We start from the raw sequence: 20,303 nt of genomic DNA, 5'->3' as shown, positions 1-20,303 counted from the left end.
ACTCCTGCCGCTCCGCCGACCAACGAGCCAAGAACCCCTAATAACGGCAAAATCGGTAGGATACCGCCGCGTTTCGCAACCGGAAGTATTTGCTTGGTCTTCTTCTTTTTCTTCGTTTTCAAACCCATACCGAGTTTCGTTTTAGCCTTCATGGCCGCCCAGACGGCTGTAGCCGCAGTTCTCTCTCCGAGAGTCGAATCGTTCGCGGTGACACGTTTTCGCGCTTCCGCGGCGAGTATATTGTCTGCCACGTGTCGTTCTGCGAGATCGTTGCTACGCGAGTAGGCTATGTCGTGCTCGCGACACGCCGCGTCCAATGGATTGATACCCCGATCACCTCTTGCCAATCGTGTTTCTAAGCGAGTTCCCGGTCCGCAAAATTGATAACCGGGGATATGTAATTCGATCGGAAGCGCGTTTATCGCGCGATTCAACAGACCTCGACCTATCTTCGACGGCATTCGCCGCAGTTTTTTATCAGCGGCGGCGGACCGTTGATGTGCGTTTGCTGACACGGCAAATTATAATGTATTAAACAGCGTCGATATTGCTGAACCTCCGAATCTGTCTTGATATGTTTGGGCAGCTTATCCCACAAATAATCTATGTAATTATAAAACTGTCGCAGTAGAATGACCTTTGGTATATACTTCAACTGCTCGGTGGTTAAATCGTAAATATCGCTGTTATCCGACACGAGCAAAAACATTTTAACGACTGAGCATATCAGCTCTACGCGTCTCTATAAATAGGCCAGCTTCTCGATATTATTATTCATTCGTTGTGGAGGGGAGATAAAATGCGGTTCGTACGACAATCGCGGACGATCAAAGTGACAAACTTTGACGATAGGATGCCATTAATAAAAGAGTTACGCAAACATGGAGGCATGCTACCAAAATCTATACGCGGTATCATCTGCGGTCTTTCGAATTGCGGCAAGACAAACGTCTTGATAAGCTTGCTGGAAAGTTCGCACGGTGTACGTTTCGAGAACGTGTACGTGTACTCGAAATCGTTGCAACAACCAAAATATCGATATTTGGAGAATATATTAACACCGATAGACGAAATTGGTTACTTTACGTTCTCGAATAACAGTGACGTCATTCCGCCGAGCGAGGCGCTCCCGAATTCTATTTTTATCTTTGATGACGTGGCGTGCGACAAGCAGGATACGATAAGAGAATATTTTGCAATGGGCCGGAACGCGGACGTTGATTCCTTCTATCTTTGTCAGACGTATGCGAAGATACCGAAGCATCTTATACGCGACAACGCGAATTTATTGATTCTGTTTAAACAGGATGGTACCAATCTGAAACACATATACAGCGATCACGTAAACACAGATATGTCTTACGAAGATTTCTGTAAATTGTGTCATACATGTTGGCGACAAAAGTACGGATTCGTGGTGATAGACAAAGACAGCGCGATTTCGAATGGTCGATACAGAATAGGATTTAACGACTTTGCGATACCAAAACGTGGTTAGTTGTTGCCGACGCGTCAATTGAGCAACGTTATCGCAACATGGACAGCAGCGAGGAGATTAGAGAGCGCGAGAGGATAGCAAATCAAATTGCGAAAACGAGCAATTCGATTCGCAAAAAATATCACGCCTTGAAAACTGGTAAAATGGAGGAAGATATCGCGTTGGAGAGACACTTTAAGCCTATCATCGAGCCTCTAAAGCAGATTGTCGAAAACACCGTAGCTGACAAAGAATCTGACGTGTCAAAGATTGAGAATGAAACGGCGTGGGAAGACGAAGAGCCGAAGCTCAAACGACAACGACCAAACGCCTCGTTTAACGACTCTGTAAATGTTTCAACTCCGGTTACGTTGAAACGATCGATAAATGTGCCATCTAATTTGAGCGAAATAACTAAAATTTTACAACCGCGTAAATCGAAACGATCGAAAGTTGCTCCACCGAATGAACCGTCGATAACCTCTGCGTCTTCCGTACAACACACAGTGCTCGCAAACGAAGATGTTTTTGAAACCACTGATGACTCACTCGTGACGTCCGTTCGACAGCAGTTGCAAACATCTGAGGGTCGAAAAACATTGAGAGATCACTTGGGTCCATTGAGCCAAAAGTACATCGGGGCTGTTCTGAGCGGCGATCAAGATAGCGGTATAGACATCGTGTACGGCGTTTATTTCAGTAACGATGGAATGATGCTCGGTAATAAGCGTTTTGACGTGGACAACGCGGACAACATAATTATCGACGACATACGATACGCAGGCACACGCGGTCTTTACGAGTTGATCTTTAAGAAAATTCCCAATGACGAGATCTACACGGAGGATGACATGCAAAAATACAAGAGCATTCTGTTGATGACGAATGCTCATAAACGCAATCACGATGCTCACGCTCAAATAAAGGGCAATGGGGGATACAAGTACAGAAATATAATCGCACCGTTGATTTCGGGTAAATAAGCTGGAAAAGGTATACCGCGTGCCATGACAGGTAACAAGTACAGAAATATAATTGCATCGCCGATTTCGGGTAAAAAAGGTATACCGCGCGCCATGACATTAAACGACAACAAGATCGACTATGTTCATTGGGACGACCCCAACGAGCTTGTAGATCGTCTCCGATTGCTCGAAGCTTCGCGCCTAGCGGGTCACAACGGTCACGATAACGACATCCTGTCGATTATCGAGGAACTTCGCGAAACTGGACTTATTATAAATTAAACCGCGCGTCGACGAGTCATTCAATCAACATCGAAATGCCGATCAACAAGTTTGGTATATCGCTCGGAAGAGGCGGTGCGGAACCGTACTATCAATGGAGCGGATTAATCAGAAGTTACGTGCGCGATAACGCTCTTTGCGTGGTCGCCACCGACTTTGACGCGAAATCGCGCAAGATTCGACGGATAGCGCCACCCGTAGATGATGGCAATGCCGCCAATAAACGCTACGTGCAGCAGAGCGTGCAAAATTTAAAAGATCGACAGGATGAAATGGAGAGAAAGATTGCAGTATTCCAGAATAACATGCAAATTACCCTAAACGAACTTCAAAAGATGATTCAAGATGTAATTGTGAATCATCGCGAATAGATAAGAACGTACATCTGATCTCTGCGTCAGTTGCGCGTCATCGTCATGGCTGGTAAGAAGCAATCAGTTGAAAAACGGCGGCTGGTGGAAGAATTACACGCTCCTGCGAGAAGAAATTTTTCGCGAAGACGCGTCATAGTGCGCGGATACGATGACCTGTGGCAGGCGGATGTGGTCGAGATGCGTCCCTACACGCGATTCAACAGAGGCCACCACTACATACTCACCATTATCGACGTGCTGAGCAAGCACGCATGGGCCGTACCGCTCAAGGCCAAGAGCGGAACCGAGGTTACTACGGCGATTGCAAAAATAATTCGAGACGGCGGAAGATGTCCGAAAAATCTGCAGACTGACAAGGGGAAAGAATTTTACAACGCAAACGTGCAGAAACTCTTGAAGAAACATAATATCAATCACTATTCGACCTATTCCGTAATGAAGGCATCGGTCGTCGAACGATTTAATCGCACGCTCAAGAATGACATGTGGAAAATGTTTACGCGCAATGGAAATTACAAATGGATCGACTCGCTGTCAGGTCTCGTATCGGATTACAACGCGCGAAAGCATCGAACTATCGGCATGCGGCCCATCGATGTTACCCCCGCGATCGCCGACAAGCTCCTAACAACGGTGTACAGTTACGTAAAGATCGCTGCTCCCGCGCGATTCAAAGTGGGCAACTCGGTACGTGTGAGTAAATTCAAGACAATCTTCGAAAAAGGATACACGCCAAATTGGACCACGGAAGTATTTAGAATCGTCAAAGTGCAGAAAACTAATCCCGTGACGTATCTGTTGGAAGATTCCTGCGGAAAATCCGTCGCCGGTGGCTTCTATGAATACGAGTTACATCGCGTTGCTAATCCCGACGTGTATCTCGTTGAAAAAGTTTTGCGCAAAAGAGGGGATGAGGTTTATGTAAAGTGGTTAGGATTTGAAAATTCACACAATTCATGGATACACAAGAATAATGTATTGTAAAATTTATTACAGTATAAAAATATACATATATACATATGAGTCATTTATTTTCCTAAATATCTAAATGTATTTACAATATATTTACAGCGGTATTAACAATATATTTACAATGGTATTTACAATTGTATTTTATAATGTCCCCATGGCAGCGTTTCGGTAGAACCGGGTATAATGTATCGCTTATCATCGTACGGACTTAGAGCTATTTTTGTTTCAGACACGGTGTATACCTCGTGTTTTTTGGCTCTTATGCATACCTGCTGTCGCGTCATTTCAATTTCGTCGCGCAGACACCGCGTGTAATCGTCGAACGTTATCGACCTGGCTACGACGTTACTCTTAACACCTTTAACCTTTTTCGTATCTTTCTTACCGTCCACTCGCAAGGCGTACATCTTTGCTCTAAGCCCGACGAATTCGGTCATTATCGCACCGTTATTTTCGTCTTTCATTAAGCCCGGAACTTTTTTATTGACGAGTGGGATACCATACGCATTATCGATCGCGTAATCGCTAGTGTCAAATCTATAATGAATGTGACGCTTCATGATATCATACACATCGTCGCACTCAATGTCATAAATGAGACTGTCCGTATCAGTGTACATGACTTTACACTTGTCGCGATACAATGGTAACATGTACTCGTGATGAAATTCGTACAAACATGTCTTGGATATATCGAGGATGCACATACCCACGTAGATTGGTTTGTCGAACTTCACCTCGAGTTTTCGCATTTCTATTGCTACTAAATTCTCCGAAAAGACGCTTCGGCTATGAAAATTTGGTTTTGAAATCATTGCCTCCGCGCCGTATCTACCCTCCCAATGAGTCACGAGGCGCACGTCAACGTGATTGCGCACATTCTCCATGGTTTTGCCAAACACTGCATTGTTCATCAATTTGTATAAATTTTTTTCGAAATCATTCTTGGCCAATGTCCTAAATTTCGTATTAAGTTCTATATAATCGCGAAGCCATGGAGATTGCGCGAATTTCAGTATACGGTGAATTTTTGATATACGGAGACCGTGACGAGTACACTGCTGCAGGTTGCGATAATGTATTACATAACGTTTCTTATCGTATAATGTTGCGAGGAGCTTGTCCTGCCGCTTGCCGGGTGGTTTATCGCGCGTCGGACAGAACGGTAGGTCAGTGTGCGCGTCGTGAAGATGTTGCGGATACTCCAAGTCGACTTCGAGTATGTAGCCTATCGAGGAATCCAACGCGACATCCATAACATTAAAATCGGTTACGTTGTCGACCCATTTAAAATCTGCGTATGGCAATGGTTGACACATTGCCCAGCCGTATAAGTTATTTACATCAAAATACATGAGGTACGACGACGGTTTCGATGGATCGTACGATTGCATGTACTTGTTGTTGGCCAGTGCGTATCTGTTTGAACATTGACTCAAACCGCCGCGTATACCGCGTTCGATAAACATGACCATGTCAATGTCGGTGAGCAATTCGAAATTGATGTGTGTATGCTTCAACATAGCATCCCACGTAAAACCCGGTAGAGTATAATAAAACGCCGGATCGAGTCCATAACTCGCGACGCAACTATCGCGAAAATTTTCAAAGATGTCGGCCAACAGCAAGACATTGGTCTTGAGATATAAATCGCTGTAATCACCGAGCGTTCGAATGGAGAACCGCTGCCAGACGTTGACGGCGTGCGCGTAATCGCTCTCGGATACGGTGTCACCTGTCAATGAACTGTAAAACGAGTCGTGCGGTGGTAAACACAAGTCCTCCAACTTTTCGACGCAGTCAATGTACTCGTACGGAAATACGCCTTTTCGTGTCAGCAAATCAAAATTTTCTGCGGATAATTCACAAAATTCGCGTTGCAATATTTGCAGTTTATCCTTGCTGAGATAAGATGCCAATTTGTCGAGACTAAAGGTGAGAAACTTGTACGAATCAATAAATCGCAATTTGACGCACGTTTTCTTATCTTTATCTTCGGTGCTTTGAACGTTTTTTGTAAACGAAATATATTTTTCTTTTGTGATCGGGAGTAAATCTACGTGTCCTTTGTACGCTGTTGCTATTTCAGTTATAATAAAATGTGCGTCATAGCCCGATAAATTATGAAACACTACGGGAATGCAATGCGAATCTTTATAATTTAAGTTGCAATTTGAATGCGCGGGACCTCTGTATCGACCGGTCAGGTGACAATGATCGCGTACTCGCACGTCGTCCGGCTCGAACGGTTCTTCGCACACGTGACAGTGCGTTGCACTGTTAAACTTTTCCCACTCGTCTCGCGTAAAATCCACCATGGGTACATTAGTGGACAAAATCAAGAGACACGGTAGTGTCTCGCGCCAAGTACACGCGGAGCGAGACCGACCGTGACTCTTTTACGCGACGCGACGGGTTGCGAGTAGTCGAGATGTTGAGATCTCGATAACGAGTGAACGGATCAAGTTCTAAGTAAACTTGATCGACAGCTTGGGGTCCAATTAGGGGGGGGGTTTCTCTCATAATATTCCGCTACGTGCCCTACGAGCGGAGATATTGCGACGCAAAGTCCAAATGTGAAAATTTATTTTTAAGATACTACTTCTAACGCCGACGTCTGATATGATGACGTCATAATCAGAAACGTTACTTTCACTTTTTCGACGCTGGCGGCGCAGGTATCGCCAGTTTCGATATCGCGCGCGTATTTCGAAATTAGGTCGATAGACTTATCGGTCAGGAGGAAGATTTCTATTTAGGTAAATTAGGTATATATATAAATAATATATATTGAGTCAACAGAAAAGAAGATTCTCTACGCTTGGCAGAAAGTGCCGCTAGGGAATTTTTAAGTCGATTCTTATGAATCAAGCTTGAATTCGATGTCTAGGTATCCCAGGTTGCCGATGACGAGGTCCAGATAGTGCGCTTCATAGTTTTCGGTGTCCAGGTGTAATAATATGTTGAATTCAATGTCTACGTGTCCCAGGTTGCCGATGACGAGGTCCACATAGTGCGCTCCGTAGTTTTCGGTGTCTACGTGTATTAATACCTTGATTTCGATGTCCACGTGTCCCAGGTTGCCGATAACGGGATCCAGATAGTGCGCTTCATAGTTTTCGGTGTCCAGGTGTAATCGTACGGTGAATTTGATGTCTAGGTGTCTCAGGTTGCCGATGACGAGGTCCACATAGTGCGCTCCGTAGTTTTCGGTGTCTACGTGGATTAATACCTTGAATTCGATGTCCACGTGTCTCAGGTTGCCGATGACGGGATCCAGATAGTGCGCTTCATAGTTTTCGGTGTCCAGGTGTAATCGTACGTTGGATTCGATGTCTAGGTGTCCCAGGTTGCCGATGACGAGGTCCACATAGTGCGCTTCGTAGTTTTCGGTGTCCAGGTGTAATAATACGTTGAATGCGATGTCTAGGTGTTCCAGGTTGCCGATGATGATGTCTAGATAGTGAGTTCCGTAGTTTTCGGTGTCTACGTGTATTAATACCTTGAATTCGATGTTTAAGTATCCCAGGTTGCTGATGACGAGGTCCAGATATCGCGCTCCGTAGTTTTCGGTGTCTAGGTGTAATAATACCTTGAATTCGATGTTTAGGTGTCCCAGGTTGCCGATGACGAGGTAAACATAGTGCGCTCCGTAGTTTTCGGTGTCTACGTGTATTAATATTTTGAAATTTATGTCTAGGTGTCCCAGGTTGCTGATGACGAGGTCCAGATAGCGCGCTCTGTAGTTTTCGGTGTCTAGGTGTAATAATACCTCGAATTTGATGTCTACGTGTTCCGGGTTGCCGATGACGAGGTCCACATACTGCGCTTCATAGTTTTTGGTGTCTAGGTGTATTAATAACTTTAAATCTAAATGGGTGCGTTCAGCCGATACTCCGCTAGCCTAGCAATCGTGAGCAGTTGCTCGTTTTCGCTCGTTTCCTCTCCTTTTAATCCATTAGGTCAAAAGAGAGGTAACGAGCGAAAAAGAGCGACTGCTCACGATTGTTAGGCTAGCGGAGTATCGGCTGAACGCACCCAATGTAGGACACGTAGATATCGAACTCGAGGTATTAATACATGTAGACACCGAAAACTACGAAGCGCACTATGTGGACCTCGTCATCGGCAACCTGGGACACCTAGACATTAAATTCAAGCTTGATTCATAAGAATCGACTTAAAATTTCCCTAGCGGCAGAATTAAAATTATGTCATGACATAATAAAAATCGCTAAATTAAAATTATGTCTAGACATAATAAAAATTGGACGAAAATTATGTCTAGACATAATAAAAATTGAATGAATTAAAATTATGTCTGACGTAAAAATAATTATCAAAAATATCGATACCTGAAGATATCGGTACATATACAGTTGCGAACAACATTCAGTAAGACACGCAAATAAAAATAAATAAAGAATTTTACAGTTAACGATTTATTAACATTAATCATGCTTTATTGCGATTATGTTTTATGTTGAAATTAAAAAATATATACAAGGTGTACAACTAAAAGGGTTACAGATTATTATTTTAAAAAACTAAGCAAAATATTAAATTGTTGTTTTCTTTAGAAATAATAGTCCGTAACACTTTTAGCTTCATACCTTGTGTTATATACTGTTTATAAGATTAAAAGATATATTGTTTATAAGATTAAAATGCGTAACACTACAAATTAAAAGGCGTGATATCTGTGCAAAATTACCTTTTTAAAAAAAAAAGGTAAAAAAGAGCGCCAAGTACACGCATAGTAGTGTATATGTATTATGTTGTTACCCTGTTATGTTGTTACCTCGAAAAAAAAACAAAGTGGTAGTATTATACCTCCAAATAGCTTTATCCTGTACATACTGTTTATAAAATGCGTAATATACTACAAAAAGGCGTGATATCCGCACAAAATTACCTTTTTTAAAAAAAGATAAAAAAAAGCGCCAAGTACACGTATAGTAGTGTATATGTTGTTACCTAAAAAAAAAAAAAGTGGTAGTATTATACCTCGAAAAAACCTAAGTAACAAGTGGTAGATCTTTATATCTCGAAAAATCTCGAAAAAATCTAAGCAGTTAGTATCTTTATTTCCGAAAAATTATAACCCAAGTGATACACGTCACAAAATTATGTTACCTTATCAAAAAGAAGAGTCGCGCTTCAAGTGATCTATTACAATTACAAAAAAGAAATGATATCTCTTTAAATTAGAGCGCCAATTACAGAGAGAACATGTATATTGCCTCAAAAAATAATTGTTGCACTACTTTGAAAAATCTTTACATTGTGTCAATTAGAAAAGAATGTATGATAACAATTTTATAAGATTAACAAATTTTATTTAAATTTAACGAGGGAATACAAGATATTTAAATACAAAGTTTACATGTGTATTTTTTAATGGTCACAAAGAATTACAGAGGTAACAGTACACAAAATACAAATATTTTATTAAAATATTTAATCCAACGAGGGAATACAATTTGTATTTAAATATAAAGTTTATATATGTATTTTTCAATAGAATAAAAGATTTAATCACAAAGAATTACAGAGGTAACAATACAAAATAAAAATATTTTATTAAAATACATAAATTTTTCTTGTAAAAAAACTTGACGCTGTTAGACCTCGAAATTTTAAATAAATAAGGACAACAATAAATAAAAATAATTCAGAGAAGAATGCGATGGGAGTAATATTAAATGATTATCAGCGTGGATGTGGGAGTGAATGATATGGGTGTGCGTGACGACGCGGACGGCAGATAATGCGGCTTATAATTAAGTATAGAATAAGTTTATTTAATTATTTAAAATTTCGAGGTCTAACAGCGCCAAGTTTTTTTACAAGAAAAATTTATGTATTTTAATAAAATATTTTTATTTTGTACTGTTACCTCTGTAATTCTTTGTGATTAAATCTTTTATTCTATTAAAAAATACATATATAAACTTTATATTTAAATACAAATTGTATTCCCTCGTTGGATTAAATATTTTAATACAATATTTGTATTTTGTACTGTTACCTCTGTAATTCTTTGTGACCATTAAAAAATACACATGTAAACTTTGTATTTAAATATCTTGTATTCCCTCGTTAAATTTAAATAAAATTTGTTAATCTTATAAAATTGTTATCATACATTTTTTTCTAATTGACACAATGTAAAGATTTTTCAAAGTAGTGCAACAATTATTTTTTGAGGCAATATACATGTTCTCTCTGTAATTGGCGCTCTAATTTAAAGAGATATCATTTCTTTTTTGTAATGGTAATAGATCACTTAAAGCGCGACTCTTCTTTTTGATAAGGTAACATAATTTTGTGACGTGTATCACTTGGGTTATAATTTTTCGGAAATAAAGATACTAACTGCTTAGATTTTTTCGAGATTTTTCGAGATATAAAGATCTACCACTTGTTACTTAGGTTTTTTCGAGGTATAATACTACCACTTTCTTTTTTTTAGGTAACAACATATACACTACTATACGTGTACTTGGCGCTTTTTTTTATCTTTTTTTAAAAAAGGTAATTTTGTGCGGATAGTCTTTACGTCGTGAGCTAAATGTCTTAGCTCCTCGGCGAACCACGCGATGCAATCCTTATCGCGACGAAACCGATACATAGATAACGACTCGTCGTACGAGCAACGCACGTAGTACCCTATGCTAAACACGCGATGATGTTGATATGTGTACCTGGACGTTTCCGGATCCGCTTCCATCTTCTCCAGAGTACATTCCAGTTCGGCGTATACGACAAACGAAACTTGTTCTTTCCTGTTGTGATTTTTAAATACCAACCACTTGTTGTTATCGCTCGGTAACTTGATCGCGCAGTCATTCATCTCCTGACAGTCGACGGTGTGGGCAGCCAATTTCTCGTTGGAGCTGAAGTAGTGCAAACATCTGCAAAAAATAAACGCAAATATTATAAATATTTTTTATACACAAAATATTCTATATATTATTAAAAAAAAACTATAGTTCGGTACTTACCGATCGCAAAAGTATTTCCTGTGCTCTTTTTTACTGATTTGCGAGCTCACGAGGCGGGACAGGTTCTTGATCCACGCAAAATGTCCCACGTTGTCGTTATGCACGTACAAGAGATTTACGTGTCTGTCCATCTTTCGATCAGTAACACGTATTGGTAGGATTGCAAGTTTCTAGTTTTTTTTCTCGATGCTGTACACGTTGATGGAGATGTTGTTGTGATTTTCAAACCGTTTAATTTGATTCAACGTCATTGGAAACTCAATGTCCGTAAGATTTAGCACCGACGTGTAATGAGGGTACGACGATTTCCGATCTGTATGTCTCTTGGTTGGATACAGAGCAGCCGTCACTGACCATGCGAAACATGCATTGTCCATTGATCGCACGTTTATCACCGCATTCTTCTTTTTAATTTCTTGCGGTATTTCCACAAAACACCCCGCGTGCAATGGATTATATTTGTTCACGTTTACCATTAAATTGAGTATACGCGACAACGCCCATCCGCTATCACGTTCCTGGAATTCCTCCAGCTTTGCTAAGGTAGGCTCGATGATGTGTTGCTTGTACCACTCGTGCAGATTGGACTCACGAAAGATTTCATAGTTTCTCGTTGCGATACTATTATTCGCGCGTTTGTCACCCGCAACAAATTCACCATTAAACACTGTGTTAATTTTTACATTGTCATGTCGTTGCATGACGTTCTGCACACGATCGAGTACAATTTCTCCCGCATCTTTAAGAAATTGACGAGGGTCGATGTGTTTGGAATTTATCACCGCACCAGTCAATATACGGCTTTCAAAAGCCGTATCTATCTCGCGCCATCTGAGTCCTGTTATCGCACTCGCACTGTATCCCGCACCCACATGCACGAAACGTTGACGTACCGAGTCTTTCAGACCTTCGAGTCTTGCGATACATGCGACCAATGACTGTTTGAGACCGATCGATAATCGCGGTCGTTTAATTCGGCTTTGTTCTTCCAATGATTCGATAAACTCGTCACATCGTTGTTCCCACGCGGCAAAGTCTTCCCTCGAATTTAACAGGGTGGATTGCTCCAACAACTCTTGCTCCATGTTATTGCACGATTCTCTTGCTAACGCCATTTGTTGCACTCGCGACTTCCAGTTCTCGACTATTGAGCGTATTCTCTAGATTCGTCATTTTATATTCTACTAATGATGCATCGTTTGCTTATCGTATCTAATTTCATCTCAGCAGCCGTACATTGGCGCTATTTGCAAAATTTGCAGTTTTGCACGTGTTCGATGAAATCATCGCGAGACATGTCGCGACATGTTCTTCAAAACAATAACGCTCCATTGAATTATGCGAAATTGCAAATTTTGCAGTTTTGCACGTGTTCGATGAAATCATCGCGAGACACGTATGCTCTTGAAAAGAAATCATATTTGATGCCCGATGAGGTGATCTCATCACGAATGTTCTTGACAAAGATATCACATTTAACGTATATGTGGATTGTGGTGGCGGTCACCATGCAGCAGCCGTGCATTGGCGCTATTTTTGCAAGATTTGCAGTTTTGGGTATGTATAAATGGTCTACGAGGATTCTAGAGCGCAGTCGAGAGTTCGATACGGTTCGAGTACGTCGCAAACAGCCTCCAGATACGATGAACACTCACGGTGCGAACTACTACGTTCCGATTCAGGACGAAACGTGCGAGAAACATCACAATGAGTATGTACCGCTAATTTTCATATATACTTGTGCAAAAAAACTTTTATAAACATATAATTGTATTTTTTTCAGTTTTGATAAACCCCGCTACACGCCACGTATTTTGGGAAGAAGATTTGCCTTGACATCAACAGCGTATAAATTTTTGGATGTTGGAATCAACGCGGGACCTATGTCCTCTGTGGATATACTTATTGGCGATAACCGAGGCAATCGGATAATTCTGCCACATGCAACGTGAGTGACATTTATCGAAAAACATGCAGATATACAGCGACTCGTGCAGTCATCGGCACCATCATCGCTAACGTTTCGCGATCTGGAGCTTGTTAAAATACGTGACGCAGATATTGTAAAATTGACGTCATGCGGCACCAGCTTGTACATGAAACCGTCAACAGTACTCTTTCTGTTCGAACTAGAACATTGCGTCGAGAACGTGTATTTTCAACTATGTCAAAATGTTCACGGCGTAAGTGAAAAATTCAAACAGTTTGTAACAACTTTACGTCAAAATTGTATCACCGATAAATGTATCGCAGTTACAATCTTGCGTAAAATTTATGATGAAAATTCGATTATTGATTGCGAACTGTTGGCCTACGCTTTAGATACTATTGTGTATAATGCGCTACATGACAAATAAATGTATATAATATGGTTAAAAAGTTTTTCCTTTTCATTTACCATTCATCCCATTTCCTGTCATAAAGCTGTCTTCGTTTATCGTTTACTTAAATGTAATATTAAAAATTAAATATTGCGAAGATCTGAACGATTAAATATCGTTGGCGAAAAAAAGATACGCGATCGCGAGCGAGAACGCGCGAGGGAAAGAGACCGCGCGAACGAGAAGACTCGCGCAAATGGGGGGGGGGACACCGCGCGAACGAGAAGACGAATGGGGGGACGGGAAAGAAACATCTTCGAGGGGGAGATAACGCGAGCGTGCCGTGTGACGTCACGCGGACTCCGCGGCGCGGCGAAACGCGAACGCGGGTCCCCTCGCCCCGCGGCTCCCGAAAACGCTAACGCTCCGCGGCGCGGCGAAAACGCGGATCCCCCCTCGCCCCGCGGCGCGGCGCGGCGAAAACGCGGTCGCCCCGCGGCGCCGGAAAACACGGCGCGGCGAAAACGCGGTTCCCCCTTCCCCTCCCCCGCGACGCCTGAAAAACGCGGTTCCCCCCTCCCCCTTCCCCGCGGCGTTCAAGAACGCAGTTCCCCCTCCCCCTTCCCCGCGACGCCGAAACATGCGGGTCCCCCCTCCCCCTCCCCCGCGGCACTGAAACACGCGGTTCCCCCCTCCCCCGCGGTCCCCCCGGCGTGGTTCCCCCCGCCCGCGGTTTCCCCCCCCCCGCCCGCGGTTTCCCCCTCGCCCCTCACCCCCCCCCCTCGCCCTCGGTATGTGGTCTGGAACCGGCCTACCTTACCTACTCACGTAGACACCGAAAACTACAGAGCGCACTATCTGGACCTTGTCATCGGCAACCTGGGACACCTAGACATCGCATTCAACGTACGATTACACCTGGACACCGAAAACTATGAAGCGCATTATCTGGATCCCGTCATCGGCAACCTGGGACACGTGGACATCGAATTCAAGATATTAATACACGTAGACACCGAAAACTACAGAGCGCACTATGTGGACCTCGTCATCGGCAACCTGAGACACGTAGACATCAAATTCAACGTATTATTACACCTGGACACCGAAAAATATAAAGCGCACTATCTGGACCTCGTCATCGGCAACCTGGGATACATAGAGTACGTTTACACGGCTTCTAACTTCGATTTAGTAACGCTGATGTTATAACTCCTATTTAACGTGAGTTGCGTTTACACGTTCAGGCTTATCTTACTCCCACCAAGCTGAAATAGCTTAACAACTTTCGAGTGAGATTTCCATTGGTACCAATATAAAGTACTAAAAATTAGATGCTTGCTTGTCAGTGGTTAGGATCTGAAAGAATGTAAATAAGTCAACAAACAAAGTGAATTTTTAGGTTACATTATGAATTTGGAAATCATTAAATATTTATTTGTCGAGTAAAATGTAATATATAACTAACAAGAAATTAAAATTTCAGGTTAATTGTTATCAATATTGGAAACAATTGGGGAGAACATGGAAAGCTTTCGCTCGTTTGTTGCCGTATACTTGACAACTGTGGAAAACATGGTCATGCAATGTACATTACATATCCAAAAAATTTTGATCAAACGGCGAAGGCATCTGAAAGAAATTCTATTACAACACTTGTTGAATACAACGCCACCAAATAATTTGCTTGATCTTGGACCTATATTAAAATTATCTCGAGAAAGAGAAATATGGATGAAAAAACGAAGTTTTGATTGGTGGGATCGTATTGTTAATGATCATTTTAAGGATGAAGACTGGTTAGAAACATTTCGGATGACGAAAGCAACTTTTCTCTGGTTATGCGATCAATTACGAGAAGCACTCGCCCTAAGTTTAAACCAGATAGGAACCCGAGAACCAGTATCAGTGGAAAAGCAGGTCGCTGTTTGTCTGTATTTCTTATCTAGCTGTTGTGAATATCGCATAGTTGGAAATAATTTTGGAATTCATAAGGCAACCGTGTGGAAGTGTATTCATAGAGTAATTGATGCAATTAACACAGAACTAATGAGCTTGTGGATAACCATGCCTGACAATGATGAGTGCTATAAAATAGCTGCGGCTTTTGAGAAGAAAACGCATATTCCACAATTAATTGGTGCAATTGATGGGACGCATATCCCTATTCTTCCTCCTAGTAATGGATATAGAGATTACATTAATCGAAAAGGATGGCCCTCTATGATATTGCAAGCGGTTGTAGATAATAACTATAGGTATGTGCAAGTATATCATATTTGTTCATTCCACTGTTTTTGTCTTTAATAGAATAATTGATTAACGCCATCATTTTCCAGGTTTCGTAATATTTACTGTGGTTCACCAGGATCGTGTCATGATGCTGCAGTTTTTCAGACTTCAAAATTGTATAAGAACTATAATTTATTAATTCCCAAAGTTGGTAAAAAATGTTTCATTCTTTACTAAAATTGATATTATATAATTTCCGCAAATTTACGTAAAACTTATATTTTAGGGAACAAAAACGGTATTAAATGTGTCAGTGCCTTATCTTATAATAGGAGATCCTGCTTATCCGTTACTGGAATGGCTCTTCAAAAGATATACTAAGAGTGCTCGTCTCACGCCTGAGGAAGAATCCTTTAATGTATATCTAAATTCTGCCCGCGTATGTGTTGAAATAGCTTTTGGAAGACTGAAAGCTCGTTGGCGACGAGTACTTAAACGAATTGACGTACACTATACTTATGTACCAAATATAATATCAGCCGTCTGCATTTTACATAACATAGTCGAGACTCGAAAAGAAACATTTTTACCTGCTTGGGAGCATGCAGTAACGGACGTACAAGTCGAAATTCAGCAACCAGAACCAACAAGAACTCATAACTTGGATAACTTTATTGCCAGTCAGCTAAGGGATACCCTAAAAAATTATTTGGCTGAAAATTTTGAACTCCGAAGAACATTTGTAACATAAACAATATATAATATAAAAATAACCTGTACTCTTCATTAATTATTTTTTCGCTGTTTGTCTTATAGCACAAATTATAATATAATAAAGTATTTATTTAAAAAATGTACAATGTTTCTTTATATATATTATCGGTATTTAGAGCCGTCGTGTGGGAATGAGCCGCCCTTGTGCAAACTTTCATAAAACTATCCCCGATTGGAAAATAGTTAAAGAAAATTAATTTCAATAATTATATTTTATAATTATATTTTTATTATAGTAATCATTCAGGTACAATCAGTACAACTTATTATAATAATCACAGAGTACAATCAGTACAACTTATTATAATAATCACAGAGTACAATCAATACAACTTATTATAATAATCACAGAGTATAGTCAGTACAACTTAATATAAAATATATCACAAAAAAAGAAAGATAAGTAGGTAACAAAATAATTTTTACCATCACAAAAAAATTATATATGATTCTCAGTTTATACGGGAATGGCGATTAAATCTGAATTAAATGTGAAAAATAAAAGCAAAATATTACATTTCATAATAAAAATAATTAATATTTAGTCTATCTTAGATGTTTTAAAATTTTTTCAGATATTATATTAAAGGTTGTCCCGCCAATAACATTATCTATATAGAATCAATAAAAAATAAAAAACGTTTAAATTTCTTTTAAAATATAAATGAAATATTAGTACAGTATTATATACTGTGATATTTTAGTAATCATTAGTTTTTGTAGTATGCTATTTATTTTTTGTTTAATATTTGTTTTCATATATTTGTTTTGAGTAATCAAAAAATGTTAAAAATTTGAATAAAATTTTAGCTTTCAACTTTTTTTTAGCTTTTAGCTTTTAATCAAATGCCCAAATACCAAATATATCATGTGTTCATTGCACATTAAAAATTAATATTTAATGTAATACTTAGGTTGAATTAACCCTAATCCCTCCAACGTTTTTTCCGCCATTTAATCAACGAGATTTTGACTGTTTGCCGTTTTGAGAGTAAATGAGCTAGAGCTCTGAACCTGATTTTCCCTATTATGGCAACTTTTTTAGGGGTAGGAAAAATTATCCCACGGCCGTTGGTTTTCCGGAACAAACGATCGGAACAAACGACGTTAGAAACACGTGGGACACAAACGTGCATGGTTGGAGGGATTAGGGTTAATAATTGCACTTCGTTTACGATACAAATAAACTTAAAAAAAATTAAAGTGCAAATAAAGTTTGATGACACTAAACAATTTTTAAATTTTATCAGAGTTCTGAGTATCTTGAAATTGTAATGAATCCTGAGTACCCAAACATTTTAAATTCTGCGAGTCTTGCAACGTTACGTTGAGTAATGATTGAGCGGGACTAGACTTTTCAGCTTGTGAATATTTCTTTACAGTAATACTTTGTTGGACACTTGCAGCTGTGGCTTTCTCCGGAGCGGGACTTTTTAAATTTAATAATACTTTAGGAAAAGAACTTGTAGAAGAACGAAAAGCTTGCGAATCAAGATTAAATGTTGAAAATTGAGAGGAATAATGAACTGAAGAGATTACAAAAGGACTTTGAGCAATTGGGTTCACTGTAGGAACTGAAAATGTCGACTGCTGAGACAGGATTTTAGGAGCGAAAATATTTTGCAAGCCAGTTATTAATTGATTAGTTGTTTCTTTCAATATACTCTTTTGGCCTTCCAGCATATCGTTAATTATTTCTTTTTCTAACTTTTGTTCAGATTTCATTAACCGTTCAATGAAACATCGATTCTCTGTCATAATCTTGCTTTGAATTTCTTCATAATTTTCTTTTAATTTGTCCGCGTATCTTAAAGTGATAGCTTCATTTGATCTGCTCACTTTACGTCTTTTTGCAGGAACAGCGCTCTTAACCCTACTTGGAGCCGCGGTATTCAATTTGCTTGACGAATCTTCTTGTGACAGGCAGTCTACTGTTGTCAAATTACTGTCTGATGTCGACGAACATCCTGGAATTGCACCGTCTCGTGGATCTGGTTCATCTTCATAGGTCCTGTCGCTTGAATAATATAGTATAGGATAGTTTTTTCATATTATCTTATATATATGCTCTCATTAGGTTCTTACGTACTACACTTCATAAAATTACGTATGTAACAAAATCACTTACAACTATTGTCATTAGTGTCATTACTCTCATTGCCAGAGAAATCTTGTGATGGCGGTGTGCTGTCTATAACATCTCCTATAGCAATAGGACGGAAATCCAAAAGTTGGCTCATTTCTTCGGCATACGGAAATGAGGACATGCAGTTGCCAGATCCACTTTTTCCCATTTGTCTTCGGATTTTATTATATTGAACTGGAAATAATGTTACAATATGAAATTATCGTTTAATAAATCAAAAGCATTATCAACTGCGTTACATATATTTACTTCTCATAAAATATATTTTTACTTACGCCTCAGAGTTCTAAATCTAGTCTGCATTTGCTTTGACATCTTATTATAACCTCTTTCGTTCATGGGCGATTCTAAATATTTGAAAATGTCATCCGCCCGAAATCTTTTTCCATCTAAACTTTTCATGATTTGCCGTTCTCTCATTAATTTGAGAAAATATCGAGTTTCCTCGGTTTCCCAACTTTCACGCTTTTTGGTTTCCATTTCTTTCACTTTCTTTGCTTTCTGTATTCTGTACTATATAGAATCACGTACTCTGCAAATAATTGAGAGTTCGCAGAATGCTTAATTTTTACGGTTGGCATTATCGTCATCGTTACAGTGCGACCGTTTACACGTCCTTCTTACGTCGATGTAGTAACCCTAAGCCTCTTCATCAACCGACTTTGAGTTACTACATCGATGTAATAACTTCGTCGTAAAAGAGCGTTTACACGGCATCTAACGTCAGTAGTTATAACATCGATGTTATAACTTCGGCTTAAATCGGGCCGTGTAAACGTAGTCATAGACATCAAATTCAAGCTTGATTCATAAGAATCGACTTAAAAATTGTCTAGCGGCACTTTCTGCCAAGCGTAGAGAACCTTCTTTTCCGTTGACTCAATATTTATTATATATATACCTAATTTACCTAAATAGAAATCTTTCTCCTGACCGATAAGTCTATCGACCTAATTTCGAAATACGCGCGCGATATCGAAACTGGCGATACCTGCGCCGCCAGCGTCGAAAAAGTGAAAGGGACGTTTCTCTGATAATCATAATAATATTGAGACGTCGGCGTTAGGAGGAGGAGGAGTATCTTAAAAATAAATTTTCGCATTTGGACTTTGCGTCACAATATCTCCGCTCGTAGAGCACGTAGCGGAATATTATGAGAGAAACCCCCCCCCCCTAATTGGACCCCAAGCTATCGATCAAGCCTACTTAGAACTTGATTCGTTCACTCGTTATCGAGATCTCAACATCTCGGGTACTCGCAACCCGTCGCGTCGCGTAAAAGAGTCACGGTCGGTCTCGCTCCGCGTGTACTTGGCGCGAGACACTACCGTGTCTCTTGATATCTGTATATAATGTGTATGAATTCAATGATGAATTGATCCGTTTGATTTTCTGAAATGCCCTTTTGGCAAGACTATTCCTACTTTCTATTTACATTTTTATTTACCTTTATCATCTTTATAGTCAGGAATTCAATTGTAAAGCTTGCTTACAATCATCTCAGTGCTTAATATTAAAGAACGGAATAGGATTCTTATTGTCATTGAATTCAAAGATTCTTATTTTAAGTATTGTTCTCAATTACTGAATTATCTATTTATGAAATTGTCATATTTACTTAAATGTTTTTGATTATTTGCTCGAATAATTATCGAATGTGTTCTATATTATAAATGAAACTTTGTCTGCTGCAATATAGCGCATGTGTATATTTCATGTTCTGCCATCCGCATATTTATATCTTTTAATTGTC

The 20,303-nt window shown here is 39.8% G+C and overlaps 1 protein-coding gene and 3 pseudogenes across 1 annotated transcript; 2 read left to right on the top strand and 2 right to left on the bottom strand.

Moving 5' to 3' along the window:
- Window positions 1–1,536: 1,536 nt before the first annotated feature.
- Window positions 1,537–2,910, top strand: LOC143896026 (uncharacterized; annotated as a pseudogene).
- Window positions 2,911–10,905: 7,995 nt separating this feature from the next.
- LOC143896021 (uncharacterized) lies at window positions 10,906–12,841 on the bottom strand (annotated as a pseudogene).
- Window positions 12,586–13,787, top strand: LOC143896030 (uncharacterized; annotated as a pseudogene).
- Window positions 13,788–18,193: 4,406 nt separating this feature from the next.
- LOC143896025 (uncharacterized) lies at window positions 18,194–19,335 on the bottom strand. The gene is made up of 3 exons (XM_077403577.1): window positions 18,826–19,335; window positions 18,533–18,724; window positions 18,194–18,421 (listed from the first exon to the last, which is right to left on the bottom strand). Exons 1-3 carry the CDS (start codon window positions 19,028–19,030, stop codon window positions 18,342–18,344), a joined length of 477 nt encoding a protein of 158 aa, XP_077259703.1. The 5' UTR covers window positions 19,031–19,335; the 3' UTR covers window positions 18,194–18,341.
- Between the last annotated feature and the right edge of the window lie 968 nt (window positions 19,336–20,303).

The sequence above is a fragment of the Temnothorax americanus genome, unplaced genomic scaffold (assembly GCF_048541705.1).
Source record: "Temnothorax americanus isolate GAGA-0224 unplaced genomic scaffold, ASM4854170v1 Scaffold174, whole genome shotgun sequence".
In the NCBI taxonomy this organism is placed as follows: Eukaryota; Metazoa; Arthropoda; class Insecta; order Hymenoptera; family Formicidae; genus Temnothorax; species Temnothorax americanus.
The sequence above is the reverse complement of the archived record's forward strand: the minus strand, read 5'-3'. Positions and strand labels throughout refer to the sequence as shown.